At 48.1% G+C, this 18,717-nt stretch overlaps 6 protein-coding genes across 6 annotated transcripts; 5 read left to right on the top strand and 1 right to left on the bottom strand.

The window, feature by feature from the left end:
• Positions 1–692: 692 nt before the first annotated feature.
• FSUBG_7815 (uncharacterized protein) lies at positions 693–1,264 on the top strand (the record flags this gene model as incomplete). The annotated part of the gene is made up of 2 exons (XM_036686158.1): positions 693–955; positions 1,006–1,264. 2 exons carry the CDS (start codon positions 693–695, stop codon positions 1,262–1,264), a joined length of 522 nt encoding a protein of 173 aa, XP_036536605.1.
• A 945-nt stretch (positions 1,265–2,209) lies between these two features.
• FSUBG_7816 (insecticidal toxin complex) lies at positions 2,210–9,334 on the top strand (the record flags this gene model as incomplete). The annotated part of the gene is made up of 1 exon (XM_036686159.1): positions 2,210–9,334. The coding sequence occupies one exon, from the start codon at positions 2,210–2,212 to the stop codon at positions 9,332–9,334; it is 7,125 nt and encodes a 2,374-aa protein (XP_036536606.1).
• A 205-nt stretch (positions 9,335–9,539) lies between these two features.
• On the top strand, positions 9,540–11,165 carry FSUBG_7817 (uncharacterized protein; the record flags this gene model as incomplete). Its single annotated transcript, XM_036686160.1, has 2 exons — positions 9,540–9,904; positions 9,950–11,165. 2 exons carry the CDS (start codon positions 9,540–9,542, stop codon positions 11,163–11,165), a joined length of 1,581 nt encoding a protein of 526 aa, XP_036536607.1.
• Positions 11,166–11,457: 292 nt separating this feature from the next.
• FSUBG_7818 (uncharacterized protein) lies at positions 11,458–13,737 on the top strand (the record flags this gene model as incomplete). Its single annotated transcript, XM_036686161.1, has 1 exon — positions 11,458–13,737. The coding sequence occupies one exon, from the start codon at positions 11,458–11,460 to the stop codon at positions 13,735–13,737; it is 2,280 nt and encodes a 759-aa protein (XP_036536608.1).
• Positions 13,738–13,899: 162 nt separating this feature from the next.
• FSUBG_7819 (uncharacterized protein) lies at positions 13,900–14,758 on the bottom strand (the record flags this gene model as incomplete). Its single annotated transcript, XM_036686162.1, has 2 exons — positions 13,900–14,300; positions 14,353–14,758. 2 exons carry the CDS (start codon positions 14,756–14,758, stop codon positions 13,900–13,902), a joined length of 807 nt encoding a protein of 268 aa, XP_036536609.1.
• A 503-nt stretch (positions 14,759–15,261) lies between these two features.
• Positions 15,262–17,979, top strand: FSUBG_7820 (uncharacterized protein; the record flags this gene model as incomplete). Its single annotated transcript, XM_036686164.1, has 2 exons — positions 15,262–16,378; positions 16,718–17,979. 2 exons carry the CDS (start codon positions 15,262–15,264, stop codon positions 17,977–17,979), a joined length of 2,379 nt encoding a protein of 792 aa, XP_036536610.1.
• Positions 17,980–18,717: the final 738 nt, after the last annotated feature.

An 18,717-nucleotide genomic window follows, 5' to 3' on the forward strand; every position in this document is an offset into this window, starting at 1 on the left:
AGGCTAAAAGTTATACTATAAACCTTCTTTTTTTACCTTAAATTACCTTCTATATATATTAATAATTATTATAATACTAAGACTAATTAGGCTTAGTATATATACCTTTATATTATATAGTATATATATAATTTATATACTGGGCTAAGTATATTTAGTCTATTTATACTAATCTATATATATTGTATTAATCAGGGCCTAAACTCATTAAACTACCGTGGGGGACCAGTACAGGATGTTTCTCTCTACCATCCACCCACAATTCCAGAGGCAGAGTGCCACACAAGGATGCTGATGGCTGCATCGACCATTGACGCCACCAAAGCCCGGTTCAGCTTTAGTGACTTTGGCTACCTCTTGAGGGGTCCGAGCACTTGCAGGTACGCTATCGATTCTGCTACTGTACTGTAGTGGGGGTTTTTAGGTCATGCGTCGTCTGTATTTGGCTGTTCAGCTCGCCAAAGTAATTCTATACTTTCTCATTTCTTAGCCAATAACTCAATCAAGTTGCTTGGCATGTAGCAGTACATGTTCTTCTTGGCCAATAGACGGAATTGAGAGAATGCGGCCGTTGCGCCCTTCATAGAAGGGCTGATTTGGAGAGATACACAGCCAGGACACAGCACGCTCAGTTTGTGACTCTATCTACAGACGTTAGAAACTTTCGATAACGACGACCTTGGACAGCAAAAATGGCTTCTGGAGAACAGAATTCCCGTGCTCAATTCACTCTGTCTACTAGCAGTGACAGCGAGTACTACGACCAAACAATTGCCTTATCCCAAGCGTTGATCAATGCGAGCTTCCGTCATCTATTTGAGACTACTGAAGGCGTTGCCAGAATTGCCCATTCTGATGATGTTGCAGGAGACCGAATATTTGGCGAACTTGATGCGCCGACCCTTATGTTAATTGCTCATACTGATGATGAGAATCTAGCTTACTATCAGCTTCGGTTTGTTTCCACTCACATATCATCTGAGGAAATCGACTGACGTCGAGCAGTATCAAGTCAGCTGAGGTTGTCTTTCGCAACGGTCAGACGCGAAGTCTTTCTCAATGGGTTCTAACCGTCAAAGTCAACTTGGGTGAAGTCTCTTTAGAGATCCAGCCATCAGATGATGAAGAAACACGAAGGAACAAGGAGTACTGGAAACAAGACATCACAAGAAGGTATCCCGGCTTCATGATCGGGGATTATCGCGTTCAGCGTATCTTTGCCAATTTTTCCGGTACATTCACCCTCTGTCCACAATTCATATGAGTGAGCTGACCCTTGACATCTCAAGGTTTTCGAATCTATCAACAGCAGTATCCATTACTAAACTGCATGTGCTGCATTGCTTTATCTGCATTTCTGGACTTGACAAGTTCGGAATTCTAGAACCAGGTTAATGACCTGATGAGTCTGTCAAGGATACATACTAGGTAGCTCGTAAATGCAATGCATTTCGTGTTAGTTGCCTATGATGACTTTCGGATCTTTGTTAGCAAATCGGAAGCCGGTTCAGATCTGCCAGTGGCTATAAGCTACTTATCTACTAGCGCGCTGTTGCTATTGATGTGACACAGCTAACTAAAGTGGATGGGGGCACTAGCGAACTTCTGTCTAAGCAGAACCTTTTGCCCACGTAGTGGCGTCTAGTCACCAGATGCACATAACAAGATGTGATCAGTCGTATCATGCATATTGCCATGAATACATGTATGTACATGGATCTTCGGACGACTAGTGGGTCAGATGATATCTGTCGAATGGAAGCAATCGCCTATTGGCTTGCTTGCAAGAGCTGAAAAGAAGTTGCCATGATTCTCGGCTGGTTTTGGGGGACTGCTGGCCATTCCAACGGGTCCTTGACAGTCCAGACCTTCGCCATTATGCGCTATCACGCAACGAGCCTACTGGATATTATACGCATTTTTTGAAAACAGTGGAACCGGCATATCGCTACCGGAAATCCCTCACTCCATCTTATGGCACATCGAAGTTACTTGCAGGTTACCCTGAAGAATCACAAGTCCAGTTTTGCATGAATAGGTAGTGGGTACGGGGACTGTTCATATTGTCTGGGGTGCGTAAGCTGAGCAATATTATAGATGATACAACAATTGAGGTCGTTAGATGAGCTGCATTCCAATAGCTTCTCAACCCTTCAGACGTCGACATAGGTTAAACCGTTAAGACTCAGACGCCGTTGTCGCCAGCAATATGAATCGCAATCCCAGATATGAACCAAGCGATGCCGTGGCACCAAGCGCCGGTGGCTCAACAGACGGCCGGTCCTCATCTTCTCAAACTGCACCACCAGGCATAGTGTCGAAAGGGAAAAGTAAGCAAACCGCACCGTCGGGCCAGAGACTTCCGGCGGTCATTTCATCCCCGGGCCTTCAGAAAGGCATTGCGGGGGGCAGCCATCGCCCAATCGACCAAACTTTCAAGATGAACCCAGTGAATGGTACAATGTCCTTGGCCATACCAATTCCAGTAACTGAGGGACGTGGCGGATTTGGCCCGAAGCTGGAATTGTCGTATAATTCGGGCTCGGGAAATGGCTGCTTCGGAATCGGCTGGCAACTGAACTTGAGTTGCATTACGCGCATGACTTCCAAACGTACTCCTATGTACGATGGGACCGACACCTTCCTGCTGAGCGGCGAGGATGAGTTGGTCTGTATGGGTGATCCTGAACGTGTTGGCGATGATTTCTCTGTTCAGTCCTATCAACCTCGAGTCATGGGAGATCCTCTGAAAATCGAACAATGGAGCCGACTGAGCGATCCCTGCGATGTTCATTGGAGGACGATTTCAGGCTCTAATGTCACTTGCATTTATGGCCAGTCAAGCCAAACGCGAATCTCATGTGAGGATCAGTCTGGCCGCACCTATATCTTTTCTTGGCTGCTGTGCAGTTCCTACGACTCCTTTGGGAATTTAATCACCTATGAATACAAGGAGGAAGACACGCAGGGCCTTGACACTTTGTCGCCTGAAGCGCGATTTCAGGAACAGGACCGAGCGATAGAAACATTTGGGCGTGCGAAGTACTTGAAAGCGATCAAATACGGCAATACACTTCCTAATCGAGATATGGATACTTGGAAGGCATTTCAATATGATGGACAGTATCACTTCCAGATAGTTCTGGACTACGGAGATCATGATATCAACAACCCGGATGTTCAGGAAGACTCACCCTGGTTGGTCAGACAAGACCGATTCTCAACATCTTCAGCCGGGTTTGAAGTTCGCTGGCTACGGTTGTGTCGCCGCATTCTCATGTTCCATTACTTCCCGAAGGAGTTTTCAGAGAAGCATCGCCTTGTGCGTTCTGTCTCGATGCAGTACCAAGAGTCATCCGTGGCCTCCTTCTTATGTTCACTGACAGAACGGGGACATTTGTTCAATGATGAAACGAAGGAGATGGAACATCAAGCGCTACCACCTTATACTTTCCAGTATAATATGCCGATCGATGTGTCCAGCGCCAAGGTTGAACACATGAATACCGAGAACTTGCCAGATTTACCCAGTGCAGATGGGAATGAGTGGCAATGGGTGGACTTGCTAGGGGAGGGGGCGCCTGGTCTACTTGAACAACGTCCCGACGGCTCATGGAACTTCCGTAAGAATTACAATATCACAAAGGATTCATCTACCCCGAAGTTCGATTCATCCATGACCATACCTGCCCGACCGAACCGAAACTTGGGCAAGTCCGCTTACTTTGAGGACTTGAATCAAGACGGAAAGCTGGAACTAGTCTGTTTAGACGAAGTAAACAGGCTGGAAGGCTTCTACTACCAGTATGATGAGAAATGGGTTGGCTACACCACCTTCTCTTCGATCCCAAATCGGGATACCACGGCGGTGTTCTTCAAGCAGCTTGATCTTACTGGAGATGGGCTTGCGGATCTTGTGGCCGTTGATCCCGTGAACAGGGAGATTATGTGGCAAGAAAACCGAGGCACAGCTGGATTTTCTCCATTGAGGCGATCTGTCAACAGAACGGGTGTTCCACAGCTGATGTCTGATTACCCTACTGTACAGGTCACTTTTGCTGATATGACTGGTGACGGTCGGTCAGATATCGTACAAATCTCTTCTGGCTCTGTCATATATTGGCAGAATCTATCACATGGGCAGTTCAGCGAACCGATCCGCATGTACAATGCCCCGAAGCTGGAAAGTGATACATCCATTGCCGAAAGAATACGCCTTATTGATATCAACGGTTCGGGTACCAACGACCTGATCTACATGCCTGCCAGTGGCGGTCTGCACATTTATTTCAACCAAGCAGGAAACGGCTGGAGTGATCCAAAGATTCTGGAGTCATTTCCGCCGGTCAACCAACTGAGTAGCATCTCTACTGTGGACCTTTTTGGTAAAGGAACAGCATGTTTATGTTGGACCGGCAAAGTACCAGGGTCCAGTTCAGCGCAGACTCTCTACTATATCGATCTTGCCCCTGGACCAAAGCCCAACTGTCTAGCTTCATACCAAAACGGGAGAGGATCTCGAGTAGAGGTCTCGTATCGGTCTTCCAACTGGTATTACCTCCAGGATGAGCGAGCTGGAGCCTCTTGGTCTACGAAAATAGGGTTCCCCATTCAATGTGTGAGCCAAGTCAGGATCCTAGATGATACGACTGGACTTCTGAATACCAAGAGTTTCACTTATCATGATGGCTACTACGATGCTCCTGATAGGGAATTTAGAGGCTTTGGAATGGTCGAACAACGCGAATCTGTCGTTTTCAACATCAGTACCTCCTCGGAAGTCCGCCAACCTGCCACCCTTACCAAAACCTGGTTCCATACAGGAGCAATGAGACCAACTATATGCCACCTAGAGCGAGCATCTTGTGCGGGTCTATTCGGTCCTTACTGGTCCGTCGATTCAGCCAAGCTTGAAGATCGGCAGGACACCTGCCGGGCTCTCAAAGGATCTCAACTGCGCGAGGAAATCCTTGGAGACGATGGGACTGGACTTACACAAGATGTCTACCAAGTCACGGATACTGCTCACCAGGTGTTCCAGCTCTCGCCTAAAAAAGGCCCACTGAAGCCGGGCACATATCGTTGCGTTCCACGTGAAATACTCAAGACTCAAAATGATCGGTCGCCAAAATCACTGCCACGCTACCACCATGAACTCGTCCTGGAGACTAATAGCTTCAATGATAGACTGAAATCAATGGAGATCTTCTATGGGCGCTCAAACGGAAAGATCATGGATTCTTCCCAGAAGGAAACTGTCTTGACTTACACAGAGAACGAATATTGCTTGCCTATCCTCGACAATGGTAATGAGATCTTTGTAAAGTCAATGCCGTCAGTCACTCGCAAGTATCGCATTGTTGGCCTAGACTGCTCAAGCGACAACATACAGTCGGCCTTCACCAGGTTTACCCATGGTAGCTTCCAGACTTTGCGGAGTATTCCCGAAGTCCCATACACAGATCAGATGCTACCTCCATATTCTTCAGAAGCCCGCGTAAAAGTCGAAGAGAGGCGGACATTATACCGCAATCAGGACTTGTCTCAAGAAGGTCCCTTGCCTCTGGGTCAATTTCAGGGCTACTCGGTGATGCATGGTATACTTGACCTGGCTGGAGGAGACAGATGGTTTCAAGACCTGCTCAAGGACTATTTACCTAAGAGTTCAGACTTGGATAGTTTTATGACTACATATGGTTACATCAAGACGACGGAGGAAGACGGTGCTGTACTATGGTGGCGCCCTTCTTCGCGTACTCTCTTCGGCCCTGACGCAGAAAATGAACTCACCACTGCCAGAAGCTGCTTTTACACACCGACGGTTACCCAAGATGCCTTTGGCAATCGGACTACAGTTCAGATGGATGACCACAACCTCCTCCCGAAACTTTCTACTGATGCGGTGGGAAACGTAACCGAGGTGGATATGGATTACAGATGCATGTCTCCGTTGTGTGTTGTTGATCCAAACCGCAATCGAACCGCCTATAGCTACGACCTGTTGGGTCGAGTCGTGGCAACAGCCCGATCCGGGAAAGAGAACGAATTAGTTGGTGACAACCTAAGCACGGCTTCCAAGCTACCGTCGCAAGCTGATAAAGTTGCCTTTTTTGCATGTCCGACGCAAGAAGCTGCTTTCAAGCTGATAGGTGGTGCCACTAGCTACCGGCTGTACTGCGACGCTCAAACCAAGCGTTCCAGCAACCTTTCAGATGCCGGTCCAACTGCCTTAATCGACCTGAGTCGAAGGTCCCATAATGAGGATGGAACCAGTGCTAGTGATATTTCCATATCCATCACCTACCTGGATGGTAATCTCGCTGAGCTGCAAACGACCGGCTTGACTGACGCAGGGGAAGATGGATATAAGTGGAACATTGGTGAATGGAGTTTACGAAATAGCAAAGGGGACCCGGTTCGCACGTTTCAGCCGTGCTATGCCGATTCACATGGATTCATTCATCCTTCTGAATGTCAGTCGAAAGCAACCACTATGATCTACGATCCTCTCAGCAGACTAGTTGGTACATTGTATCCTGACCACGCCTACTCGAAAGTCAGATATGAGACTTGGACAACTACAAACTACGACAGAGGGGATACAGTCTTGATGGACCTTTCTGAGGACAATGATCTCAGTATCTATGCCAGGGATCTCGGAAAAGAGAATTATAGCCCCAGCTGGCACGCTGCCTCTTTGACCCAAGAGCTTTCACGTAGGGCTGCAGCAAAGGCTTCAGAGGTTTACTGTGAGACACCCGATGAAACGTATCTGGATGCGCAAGAGCGCCCAGTTCTCAGGGTCAGAGACTGCAAAACAGCCAAGATAGAGACGCGTAGTCTTTACAATCTTGCAGGTCATTTGGCTCAAACAATAGATGGTAGAGGTCGCCTTGCTGAAAGCGTTACCTCTGACTTGCTAGGCCATGGCATACTCTGTCGAGGCATGGACACGGGCACGGTATTCACCTTTCTCGACTGCATGAATCGCGCTGTGATTCTGATAGATGGCCGTAGCTGGAAGCAACGGTCTGTCTACGATGCTGCAGGCAGAAAGACCCATCTCTGGCTCTCGCACCACGGTGGGACCGAGTTCTTGGCAGAGCTGACTCGCTATGGGGAGGCTGTAGAGAATGCTGAGTCTCTGAACTTGCGTGGAAAGGTAGCTGAGGTCCGGGATCAGTCAGGTATTCAGAAGAGTAAAGTCTTTGACTTCAAAGGAAATTGTGTCGAGTCAACTACCCAGTTCACAACTGACTACAAAAGATGGATCGACTGGAGAGCTGAGAGCTACCCCGAGCTAGACCCCGAGGTTTATACGGTTCGAAAGGCTTATGATGCCATGGACAGGGTAGTTGAGTCATATGATGTCGAAGGTGCAGTTACAAGGCATAGTTATAGCATTTGTGGACAGCTCAATCGGGTTTCATACAGAAACAGAGGGCAGAAGGATGACCTCTGGGAAGATTACATGAGTAACATGAGGTACGTGGCTGACGGACAGCCGGAGCAGATCCTGTACGGAAACGGTGTCTTGGCAACCTTTCAGTATGACTCGGCGACCAGACTCATGATTCGCAAGAGACTCATCCGCCAAAACGACAGGAGGGTCATGGAAGACACACAATATTCACACGATGTTATGCACCGGGTGATTCAGTCCGATGATGCTGCCCAGCCAGTCTCCTATTTTAACAATACTGTCATTGATGCAAGATGCTCTTACACTTACGACACTATTGGTCGTCTCTCATCGGCCCAAGGTCGCGAATATGCTAATACTAATGGGCGAGGGAAGTCGTCTGTGGGCATACCTAGTGACAGCACCCGCATCTGCAGATACACGGAAGAGTACCAGTATGATGACGCTGATAACATCACCCAAGTGAAACACCACGCAGGGCCGAAAGGACAGATGTGGGTGCGGAATTATGCGTACGAGGAAGAAAGTTTGGTCAAGAAAGGCGAATCGGGAAATAGGCTCAGCTACACTTCGAAGAGTGGTCAAATAGAGAAATGGACCTACGGCGATGAAACTAGCACGGGCTTTGCTGGTAGTATCATTTCCGGTGGCGGGATGCATTCCATGTACTGGGATCCTTTCAACCGTCTCAAGTCTTGCTCAAGGCAATTCAAGAAGAGTGGTACACCAGAGACTACATGGTATGTGTACAACAGTGAAGGAAAGAGGCTACGAAAGGTGACGGAGCGATCATCTTCTGGTTCAGAGGATCCCAGAAAGCTCAAAGAAACATTATTCTTTTCCACTCTGCACATATATAAGTGCAAGACTGGGGATGAATCTGGCTACAGCAAGGATAAACGGTACCATCTGATCAATACTGCTGAACAGAAACTCGTGGCCATTGCCGAAGAGGACAAAGCGTTATCTTCGCAGTCTCCTCCTCTGGTCCGATATCACATGTCTGACAAGCTAGAGTTGGATCAGTCGGGACTTGTCATAACTTACGAGGAGTATTCACCGTTTGGTTCAAGTTCCTTTTCTCTCCGACGATCAAAACAAGAGGCATCCCGCAAGTACAGATTTGCTGGTTACGAGAGAGATAAAGAGACGGGGCTATACTACTGCAACGCGCGGTACTATGCTCCGTGGCTTGGGCGTTGGATGTCACCAGATCCTGTCGGAACCAGGGATGGGCTGAACTTGTACTGCTACTGCAGCAATGATCCGGTAAACTACATCGATCCTACCGGAACGACGGGCCTAATGAAGGCAATGCAAATAGCAGCAGTGCCACTATTGAAGAACGTCATGAGAATGGACGAAAACACGAGAATCAGGTCCATGGTTCAGGCCTACCAGCAATCCTGGCTATCTCAGTCTTCCAAGCCGCCTCGAGATTCATCTCCAGCTCTCAAGGACGATGTCAAAATCGTGAATGAGCATGAGGAACTAAACAACTTAAAGGAATACAACGCGATAATGGAACATGAAGTACAGAAACCGCTGCCAGGCATGTCCCTAGAACGGATGAGGGAATTAGAAACGTACACCATGGATCAGTACATGACTGAGCTTGCCAAGGAAAGTCTGATTGCGGTATACCAGAAGGGCGTCGGAGCTGCTACTTGCACAATCGCTACACAGATCGCCCTACTAGCCATCCCCTTGCCTGCGCGGGTTGCGCTTGCTTCGTTTACTGGCGGTGTCGTTGATGAAGTTGCGGAAGTTGGAGCGGACAAGTTTCGTGAGTGGCAGGCGGGTCCGAATGAATTCGCGCAGAGGGACGCACAGAGACACGTAAAACTAATTAGCAAGGTATTGGGCGGCCCGCAAGGACTGGGACAGGAATGGGGGAAGAATGGGGTCTAAGATGCTGTTCAATACTGGAGATCATAGTTTGCTTCTCTTTTACTTTAGCTCTTAAGTTTGGTATCAGTTCCACTACCTAAGCTCCCTGTACAGTCAGCAAGTCTAACTAAAATAGCGCAATCATCACTGCTTACGCCTCAGCTACCATAACATTTCGAGCGACGCGAAATGCTGTAACCTTTCCCCCCAACCCAAAGCAATAAACATGGACCTGTTCAATTCCCTAAACTTCAGTCATCGCGTTGAGACATTGATGCAAAGTAACCGTGTTCCTGGCCTCTCTGTTGCTGTTGTCCAAGGTGGCCAGGTCAAGTCCACAGGCTATGGCTTCGCTTCAGTCAAGTCTCAAGAACCATGCACTGCAGACACGCTCTTTGACATCGCATCATCCTCAAAATCGCTCACGGCGTCAGCAATCTCTCTTTTAGTCGAGGATACCGACTTTCCTGAAATTCAATATGACTCAGTCATGTCTGAACTGCTGCCCGAAGACTTTGTCATGTCGGATGAGCTGCACACCAATACCGTCACTGTAGATGACCTCTTAGGGCACCATACTGGCATGCTTGGGTAAGAATCACTGGCGCTCGATAGACTGAGTTAACAGTGGTGTAGCCACGATGATTCATACATGGGAACACGCGCTACTGAGCCTGATGATGCGCAATCAATTACACGAAATCTGCGAAACCTCGCTGTCGCTGCTCCACCACGGACACGATACATCTACTGCAACATGATGTACACTGTCTTAACATATCTTATAGAAGCCAAGAGCAGACAGTCTTTCAGCGAATTCCTACAAGAGCGCATTTTTGATCGTCTTGACATGACGTCGAGCAGTCTGCAGCCCCAAAGCGCCGATGCTAAAGGCCATGCCCATCGTCTTGCAAGAGGGCATATCTGGGACAAGAAGTCCGCATCATATCGCGAGTTTGAAGCAGTGAATTGTCCCGAAGGCCAAGGCGCGGGGTCAGTAATCTCGAGCGCCAACGATTTCATCAAGTTTCTCAGAGCCTTTATCGATCGCGACGGGCCGATAAGTGAGTATGTATACCAAGGGTTGACACGGCCGCGATCCGAACGAGGTGCCAATTCCCGTCAACGAAAAACCGGCATCGATCGGATTTCCTACACTGCTGGTATGGATCTTTACTGGCAAAGCGGGCATGCAGTGTTTGGGCATAGCGGTGATACCACAGGCTTTGGTAGTCGCTTTGTGTTTCTGCCAGGTCTCAAGTTTGGAGCTGTTGTGATGGGCAATTCTTCGGGGACCAATTCAGTGGCTGCACAGCTGTTTCGCGAGTTTATTGCAGAAGTCATCAATTCCGACATCGGCCGACAGGAGTTGAGCACGATCACTGATAGAGATGTGCCTATGAAGTCACCAGCAGTGCGCATGCACCAAAACTCAGTGTCACAAATTCACCCCACTGGCATGTTTAAGACGAAGGCTGGGAATAAAAAGGACCAGAAGATAGAGAGTACTGCGGTCTCTGAAGTGAAAGCCGCCTCACGGAGGACTATGACTCTCGGAGCTTATACTGGCGATTATTGGAACCCTGGCTATCACAACATACGAGTGGAGATCAGAGACGATGAGTTGTTCATTGATGCAACAGATCGCTCGTTGGGATTCACAGCGAGACTCAAGCGCAAGCGGGATCAGTCTGTGTACGATGCGCACGTACGAGACGCTTTTGATACGGGCGACGAAGTCCTGATGACCGAGTTTATAATCGAGGACGGCAAGGTCGTCAGGATGGGCATGGATCTTGAGCCGCTTGTTGGCGACTTGATATGGTTCGACAAAGTTGACAGTCATCAATAGCACCGACGATTTATCTTTGCTTCTAGCGTGGTCAAGTTTTTGGCGTAGCATGAACGACACGAACGTCCATCTCAGTCATCTCGATCAAACTGACGGGAAGTACATTGCAATTCGGGTTTTGGATCATCGTATCGCCATACGTTGTCGTCATCGCTCCCAGCTCCCCCAAACTTTAAAGACCCAGTAACTCAAATTGGTGCCAACGGCTTCCATTTCTTGTTTTGTTAGCTTCGATTCCCCAGCTCAACCCCGCAATCTGTCATGTCGATCTTGAGCAATTTATAAGCACGACATGGCCATCCAGCCTGACCTTTGGGCATTCGAGTGTCTAATTGAAGTCTTGTTCTGCTTGCCCGGAAAAATGACGCCTCTTATTGCTGTGCTTCTGGCCGTATTGTACGCCACCGTTGCGTTGGGCGATTCATGCCCTGTTATCACCCAACAGCTCAGCGATCCACCTTATGAGAACTACTTCTACTCTGATTGCAATACTGACGCGCAAGTCGTTGTTACGAGTCCTCTACCAGACAGTAACCTGTCGATTATCGGACCTCGTCTCATTGTTGCGTGGCCTGCGGGGAACAGCGGTATATGCACTTTCTTCCAGCCCCAGGACGAGAAGAATGGCACTCTAGCTATTGAGCTGGTCAATTCGACTTTGGGATCGCCACTCGGTGTGATCAATCGGGAAGAAAAGGATTCAGACTATCCCTTTGTAGGAGTGGAGGGTGTTGTGTCATTCAACTCGTCGGCGAATCTCACGGTTGCTATCCTTGGCTCAATCCGGAACATAAGGGATTTTACAGAAGGGCCGAGTATCATTAATCCTGTGATTCAAAATGCCACAAACGTCACGAGAGTGAAGAATGGTGGTGTTCTTATATCAAGATTATGGTTGGACAATGTGACGACAACGAACCTGTTGCTGGAGCCTTGGCAGAACAAGGATATCAGCTTGTCAATATATAACGGCACTGTTAGTTTTGGTGCAGGCTTCTACAAGTTCTCGGCGTCCTTCAATTATCCTCAACTGAAACAATTATCTCCTCAACAAGTCCTCAACAACCAGTCGCAATCACTCGCCAAGAAAGAGCAGTCGGAGATCAGGTCGCTATCCTTCTTCTCATACACCGACAAGCTGCTCGCAGGTGGTTGGCGGTTCTTGACCTACTTCGGCCGAGACACCATGATCTCCGCGCTCTTACTCGAACCTGTACTCAGCGCAGGAAATAACTCGGCTCTAGAAGCAGTTATAGGCGCCGTCTTGGAACGGATCAATCGCACGGACGGCTCGGTCTGTCACGAAGAGACCATCGGTGACTACGCGACGCTTCTTAACTTGCAGAACGGCATTGATTCGACAGCACCAGGCTTTACATATCCCATGATTGATACAGACTACTTCTTGCCAGTCCTCATGGATCGATATTTCAACGCTACACCAGCGCGAGTCAAATCATTGCTGGGCACAAAGGCTGGCGAAGTTGATGTCGAGAACCGAAATCTGACATGGGGCAACTTGAGCTACATCAACGCACAGAAGATCATGAACATTACAGCAGCGTTTGAGAAAGAACAATCAGTGAAGAACTTGATTCAGCTCAAGAAGGGTGAACTGGTTGGTCAATGGCGAGACTCGACATATGGTCTTGCTAATGGACGCATACCCTTTGACGTAAACTGCGCTCTCGTCCCAGCGGCACTCTACGCTATTTCCAACTTGGCCACGGTTGAAGGAGTGTATCCCAATAATTCTGTGACCAAGTCTTGGAGTTCTGTTGCGGCGAAGAGGGCCAAGATTTGGGAGGACAATACCTTGCCGTTGTTCCAGTATAATCTCACTGTCAAGACAGCTACATCGAATCTCAAGGACTACGTCAAAGAAAATACCTTCTACGACGGATCAACCCATGCAGATTCAGTTGCTAACTACTCGTCTTCTGGGAAAGTCATTGACTACGCTCTGGTCATCAACACGACTGAGGATGAGCAGAAGATACGTATCACGCATACTGATACGGCATTCCGTCTGTTTCTTCTCAACTCAACCAATGACGCTCAGCTCACGACTTTCTTAAACGCAACAGCCAACTCCATCCTTCGTCCATTCCCAGCGGGTCTGAGTACTCCCCTCGGCATCGTGGTGGCAAACCCTGCACTAGCAGGCAACGAAGTCTTCACCGCCAACTTCACCAACGCCGCATATCATGGCACCGTAGTTTGGAGCTGGCAACTCGCACTCATGGCCAAGGGTCTCGAGCGTCAGCTTGCACGATGTTCATCATCCCAGTCCTCGGATGACGATAATGTTCCTGCGTTCTGCAGCAATACCGGGGTGCGAACTGCTTTAAAAAGCGCTTACAATCGTTTGTGGGATATCATTGAGGATAATAGCGAGAGATTGCAGTCTGAGGTCTGGAGCTGGAGTTATAGTTCGAAGAGTGGTTATAAGTTCGCGCCTCTGGGAACGTTGCCGCCTCCGCCGGGACTTGGCTCTGGAACGGAGAGTAATGTTAGGCAGTTGTGGAGTTTGACATTCTTGGCTGTGAGGAGGAACAAGGACTTTTCTTGATTTTCTACAAACTTGATATAATGCGTGACGTTGAATCAGGGAATGGTAATCTACAGCTCTATAAAATAAATTATGAAAGATCTTCATGTCATGATGAATCATCTCGTGCTTTGAACTTTCGAACAGAAGTGAATGCAAACAATAGCCAGTTCGTGCATGAGATCAGGTTTGATCGTATAGAGACTTCCCTGCGACCCAGTCCCGTCGTCTCTGGAACACCAAGACGTTCGACTCGCTCGTCTCATCAGCGAATCTTGCGCTCGTCCTCGCGTATAACGTGAACCCGTGGCGCTCAAAGATTTCAAGCAACGCCAGAAGTTTCAGTTGGGTCTCAGCTCCATCAGATTCTAGCGGTCTCCACGGGTATCCCTTGAACTTAATCTTGGCGCGGTCTGGTGTGACCTCATGTCGTTGTATATCAGCCATGAAAGTCGCCATGATATCGTTGACAAGATCTGTAGGCGGGAAGTTGAGGATCTTTAGTTTATCTCCAGCGTGGAATGACACGTTTAGCCATTCGCACGGGGGAGGGATATTATTCACTTTGCGGAAGATGAGCGCATCTAACATGTCAGTATGTCTTGTCCAGTTTGCGTGCATCGCGCATCTACTCACCTTTCGTCGAGACCCTCTTAGTCACCTCAATAGGAGAATAAATCACCCAGCCTAGACCATGCATGCCCTCCAGGATCCGAAGCGTCAACATCATCGCTTGTTCGTTGCCATTCGGGTCATATCCCCATGCATAGCCTCCTACCTTGAACTCCCGTGACGCCTCTTGCGGATAGACCTTGTCAATCCCGCGTTCCCAATATGTTCTCACAATTTCGTGCATAGCCGCGATTTCCACCTCTGAGAGGTTTACCAGCCTAATGCGATCAAGTCCATGCCGTGTGATGGATGCAAAGCGACTCTGGAAAGTTGATGGTCCAGCGTCTGACACAGCTTGGTTGAATGGTGGCGGTGCAGTGGATGAGGCTTCGGGGTGGTCGAAGATTGCGGATTTGGTCTTTTCGGACATTCTGGCGGCGATATGTCAAAGGAATCAGATTCTCTACTGAGAAAAGATGCGAGTGATGATAGTTTTATATTGAAATAAGCTTCCGTCAAGACGACGTTCGAAAAGTTAACATTGTCGAGGACAGCATCACGTCAGCCACAGGAATCGTGCATCGTGAGGCTATACGGGGGCTGTGCAGCAGAAGCCAATAAAACATCGCGAACAGCATATAGCCCAAAGCATGAGGGGATTCTCTAGAAAAAGGATTTGGCTATCAAATCTAATTGCGATGCATACTAAATAAACATGGCCAGGTCTTAGAACTTTGCTGCTACTATCAAACGACGTCATTGCGCGACAAGAACGCTTCTGGTCATCATTCACGCCCTTGGGGGCGGGGTATTACAAAATTCACGGTCCCCTACTGCTGCTACCGTTAACAACTTCACAAAGAACTCTTCAACCACACATTTTGACTTTTTCATAAAACTTCATATCGGCCGTTGTCTCTGATTGCAAACACGATGACGACCGAGGATCAAAACATCACCCTCACGGCCCAGTGCCACTGCAAAGCGCATACCTTCACCACCGAAGTGCCTCGATCAAAACTCCCTCTGCCTGCATCCATATGCCACTGCACCTCATGCCGAACCGCCACTGGTGCCATGTATAACTGCACCATAGACTGGCCTGGTCCAGCAGATGAAATTCGCAACTCTGATCTGAAAGCCTACGAATTCACCTCCAATTGCGAAATTTTGTTCTGCGGCACATGTTCATGTCCCATGTTCTGGAATGTTCACTACAAAGATCAGCCCCAGAAATTTGGCGTTTTCACCGGAGTCTTGAACAATGTTGACGTTGACAACCTTATCAACCTTACGAGGCAGATTTTTGTTGGTGACACGGTCGATGGGGGCCTTTCATCGTGGCTTCAGAATGTGAATGGTGACAGGGAGAAGCCCCGTAGGTGGATGGAGAGTCCTGAAGATGGTTGGGAATTGGGTGAAAGTTGGCCTGCTGCGAGTCAAGATGCTCAGCCCGAATCTTCTCCAGCCACAGATATACCTATCCGCTGTCACTGCAAGGGAGTTGACCTTGTCTTCCGTCCCGGTAATGTGGACTTCTCTGCCATGGAGGCTAGTGCAATCCCGTCGTTTATCGAGCCAAAGACCCATAAACACCTTGCAACACTCGATCCATGCCCCTCATGCCGTTTGACAGTTGGTGTTGACGTCATGAATTGGACATTTGTCATGCCTCAACAGATTGACTTCCCAGAGAAGACCAAGGGCTCAGACTTTCCGCGAAATACGCTTGATCTGAAGAGTGCAGTCGACAATCCCGACCGAGACTCTCGTTACGGCACGCTCGCGATTTATCGAAGTTCGCCTGACGTTCAACGATATTTCTGCTCTCGCTGCTCTGCAACGGTATTCTACACCGTTGACGATCGTCCAGAGTGTATTGACGTCGCTGTTGCACTGCTACATGCTCCGGAGGGAGCTCGTGTGGAGAGTGTCTTGGCCTGGCATCTTGGTGCCAAGATGATGGGAGAGTGGGATTTTGAGAAGGGCTGGAGAAAGGATTTCGCCATGTCGGTGAAGGAGACGTCAGAGAAGTGGCGCATCGAGAAAGGTTGTCCCAAAACGTGGAGGAGGATTGCCTTTGAGGATGCAGAGAAGCAGGATTGATAGGCGACAGGTCTGCATCACCAGAAGTTGAGCCACTGGTGCCTGAATTTAAACCTTGAGGCTCATTAAGAAGCACAAATAGAATGCATCATAGACAGATACTGCAAGATATAGTGTTATTCCTTGAACCTTGTTGACCTCTCGGTGCTCAAATTATGCTTTTCCTCGGTGAAGCTGGCTACAGACTGAGTTCTATAGCCCCAGGCAGCAACGCCATCAACTCTCCCCGCTCGTCTATAAAATGCCTATCTCTCCGCGTTCTCTCAAACTTCATTCCTCTAAGCCAGTCCGGGTATCTTTTTTAACTGGACACTCACTGTCTTATTCGTCCAACATGTCTCGCCCCCACCTCGTCACGTTTCCTACGAGGTGCGCGACAAGATCTTTCAGGAGTACTTCCGCGTGGAAGGAGGGTATGTCTTCAGTAGCGAATCTGAAAAGCTCACCACCGCTGACGGTCAACCGATTGACTTCTCCTTGATGTACGCCTGCCGCTCGATTGCAAACGATACCAAACATCTACCTTTTGAACTCAATAACATCTCTTTCTCCACCCTCTTCTTACCCGAGTTGAGGGCTTGGGCTGGCCGTCACCAGTTCCTGTCGCACTTTCTTAGCATTCTGAAGGTGGGTCTTATTTGTCTTCTCCAAGGCCCTGAAATGTCTCAGGAACTGGAAGAAGCAATAGAAGGAAAGTTCCCGCATATGATGCCGGATTTCAAGAATCGTCTGGAGAGTATCTATCACAGACGTTTTAGGGAAGACCCTACTGTCCGAAAGGGCAGTGCCTTTCGATACTGGGAGCTCGGTCAAGAAACAAGCGAAATCATTAAAGACTTTGGCGATGAGAGTATAAGGGGATGGGGTAAAAATGTGTCTATGGCGAGAGAAGCTATCGCATTCAGTTTCCGATTCCTAGGAGAGCGTCGATATTTTGAACTGGCTGACCTCCTCAACGAAGCATTTCCTGGCTGGAAAGGCTCCAAAAATCAGCAAGATCTCTTTGATCTAACCTTGGACCCCTGGGATATCCCGTCCAAAGCCCTTCTCACAAGAATCGGAAGCTTATTGAGGGATGATGTTATATGGCGGCGTGTTAAGGATTGGCATTATGGAGTGCGCGCAAAATATCGTTTTTCTGCAACCGCGGTTGCAATCAGATTCTTTCGTCAGCTTTCCCTTGAGCAACGGCGGCATCTACGAGGTATCAAACTCATCGAGGATGAATATGCTGTTTGCTCCCCTTCAACTCACGCCATGGGTCTCATCCAGTTCTGCAAAGACAATCCAAAGTTGAGAATAGAACGCCACCTCAAACTATGCCGCCGCATCCCTGCTGCTCTCCACCCTTGTTGGGATATGATTAGATACAGCACTCTTGCTACACCTCGCAGTCAGCGTAGGAACCAAGGCGGTGGGGAAGACATTGTTCCCAAATTTGCAGTTGACGGTATAACCATATGGCTAGAAGAAGCAATCACATTGCCAGACGCGGACATGCCCCGCAACTCCTACACGCTATGCTTCGATGGAGAACCTGACTAATCCTTTTTTTCTGACATCTTCCAGAATATCCTGCTTCGGCAAGACGCTTTGATTCAAGCCAGCCAAGAGCTGCTTCGAATGCGTCCTCACCAATTCAATACATTAGTGTCACCTCCCCACCAACGATGGCACAGCGGCCACCTCTCAAAGGCAGTCAAGTACTTGACAGATCATCACGCTGACAGTATTGACAGCTTCCCACTCATCTGCTCCAACTTTCATCCTGGTCAGCCTTTTGATGTCGAAAGCTTTATCCAAGAACGACTTGAATGGGCATCAGGGAACTGGACAACCGAGGATTGGAGATTGAAATTCCATCTTAGGCAATGCCATTCAGCATTTGGGGGCTGGCATGACAATTTAGAGTCTTTATACGAATTCCAGAGCCCTCGAGTATTCCTTCCTCCTAGGAATATAAGAGAACTGTAGTTATTAATTCTTTTTCTATCTAGATAGTATTTAATGTCTAAAGAATGAAAGCTAATTAATACTTTAAAATATCTACCTACTATAACTGTATCTTAGTAGGATATTCATAGTAGCTAGTTAAGCTTTAAGAAATCGATAAATATAAATAATAATAATAATACAGACTTATTAGTAAGCTTTTATTAATAAAGTATTGTATAAGTCAACTAAGGATAGGTTTAGTATTACAATCCTTAGTAAAATTAACCCTAAAGTCGACATTAGCGCTTGTTAATAAGACCAAAACACGATAAAGTAAGAAAGATGTAG

The sequence above is a fragment of the Fusarium subglutinans genome, assembly GCF_013396075.1.
Source record: "Fusarium subglutinans strain NRRL 66333 chromosome Unknown NRRL66333_c0000102, whole genome shotgun sequence".
Lineage (NCBI taxonomy): Eukaryota > Fungi > Ascomycota > Sordariomycetes > Hypocreales > Nectriaceae > Fusarium > Fusarium subglutinans.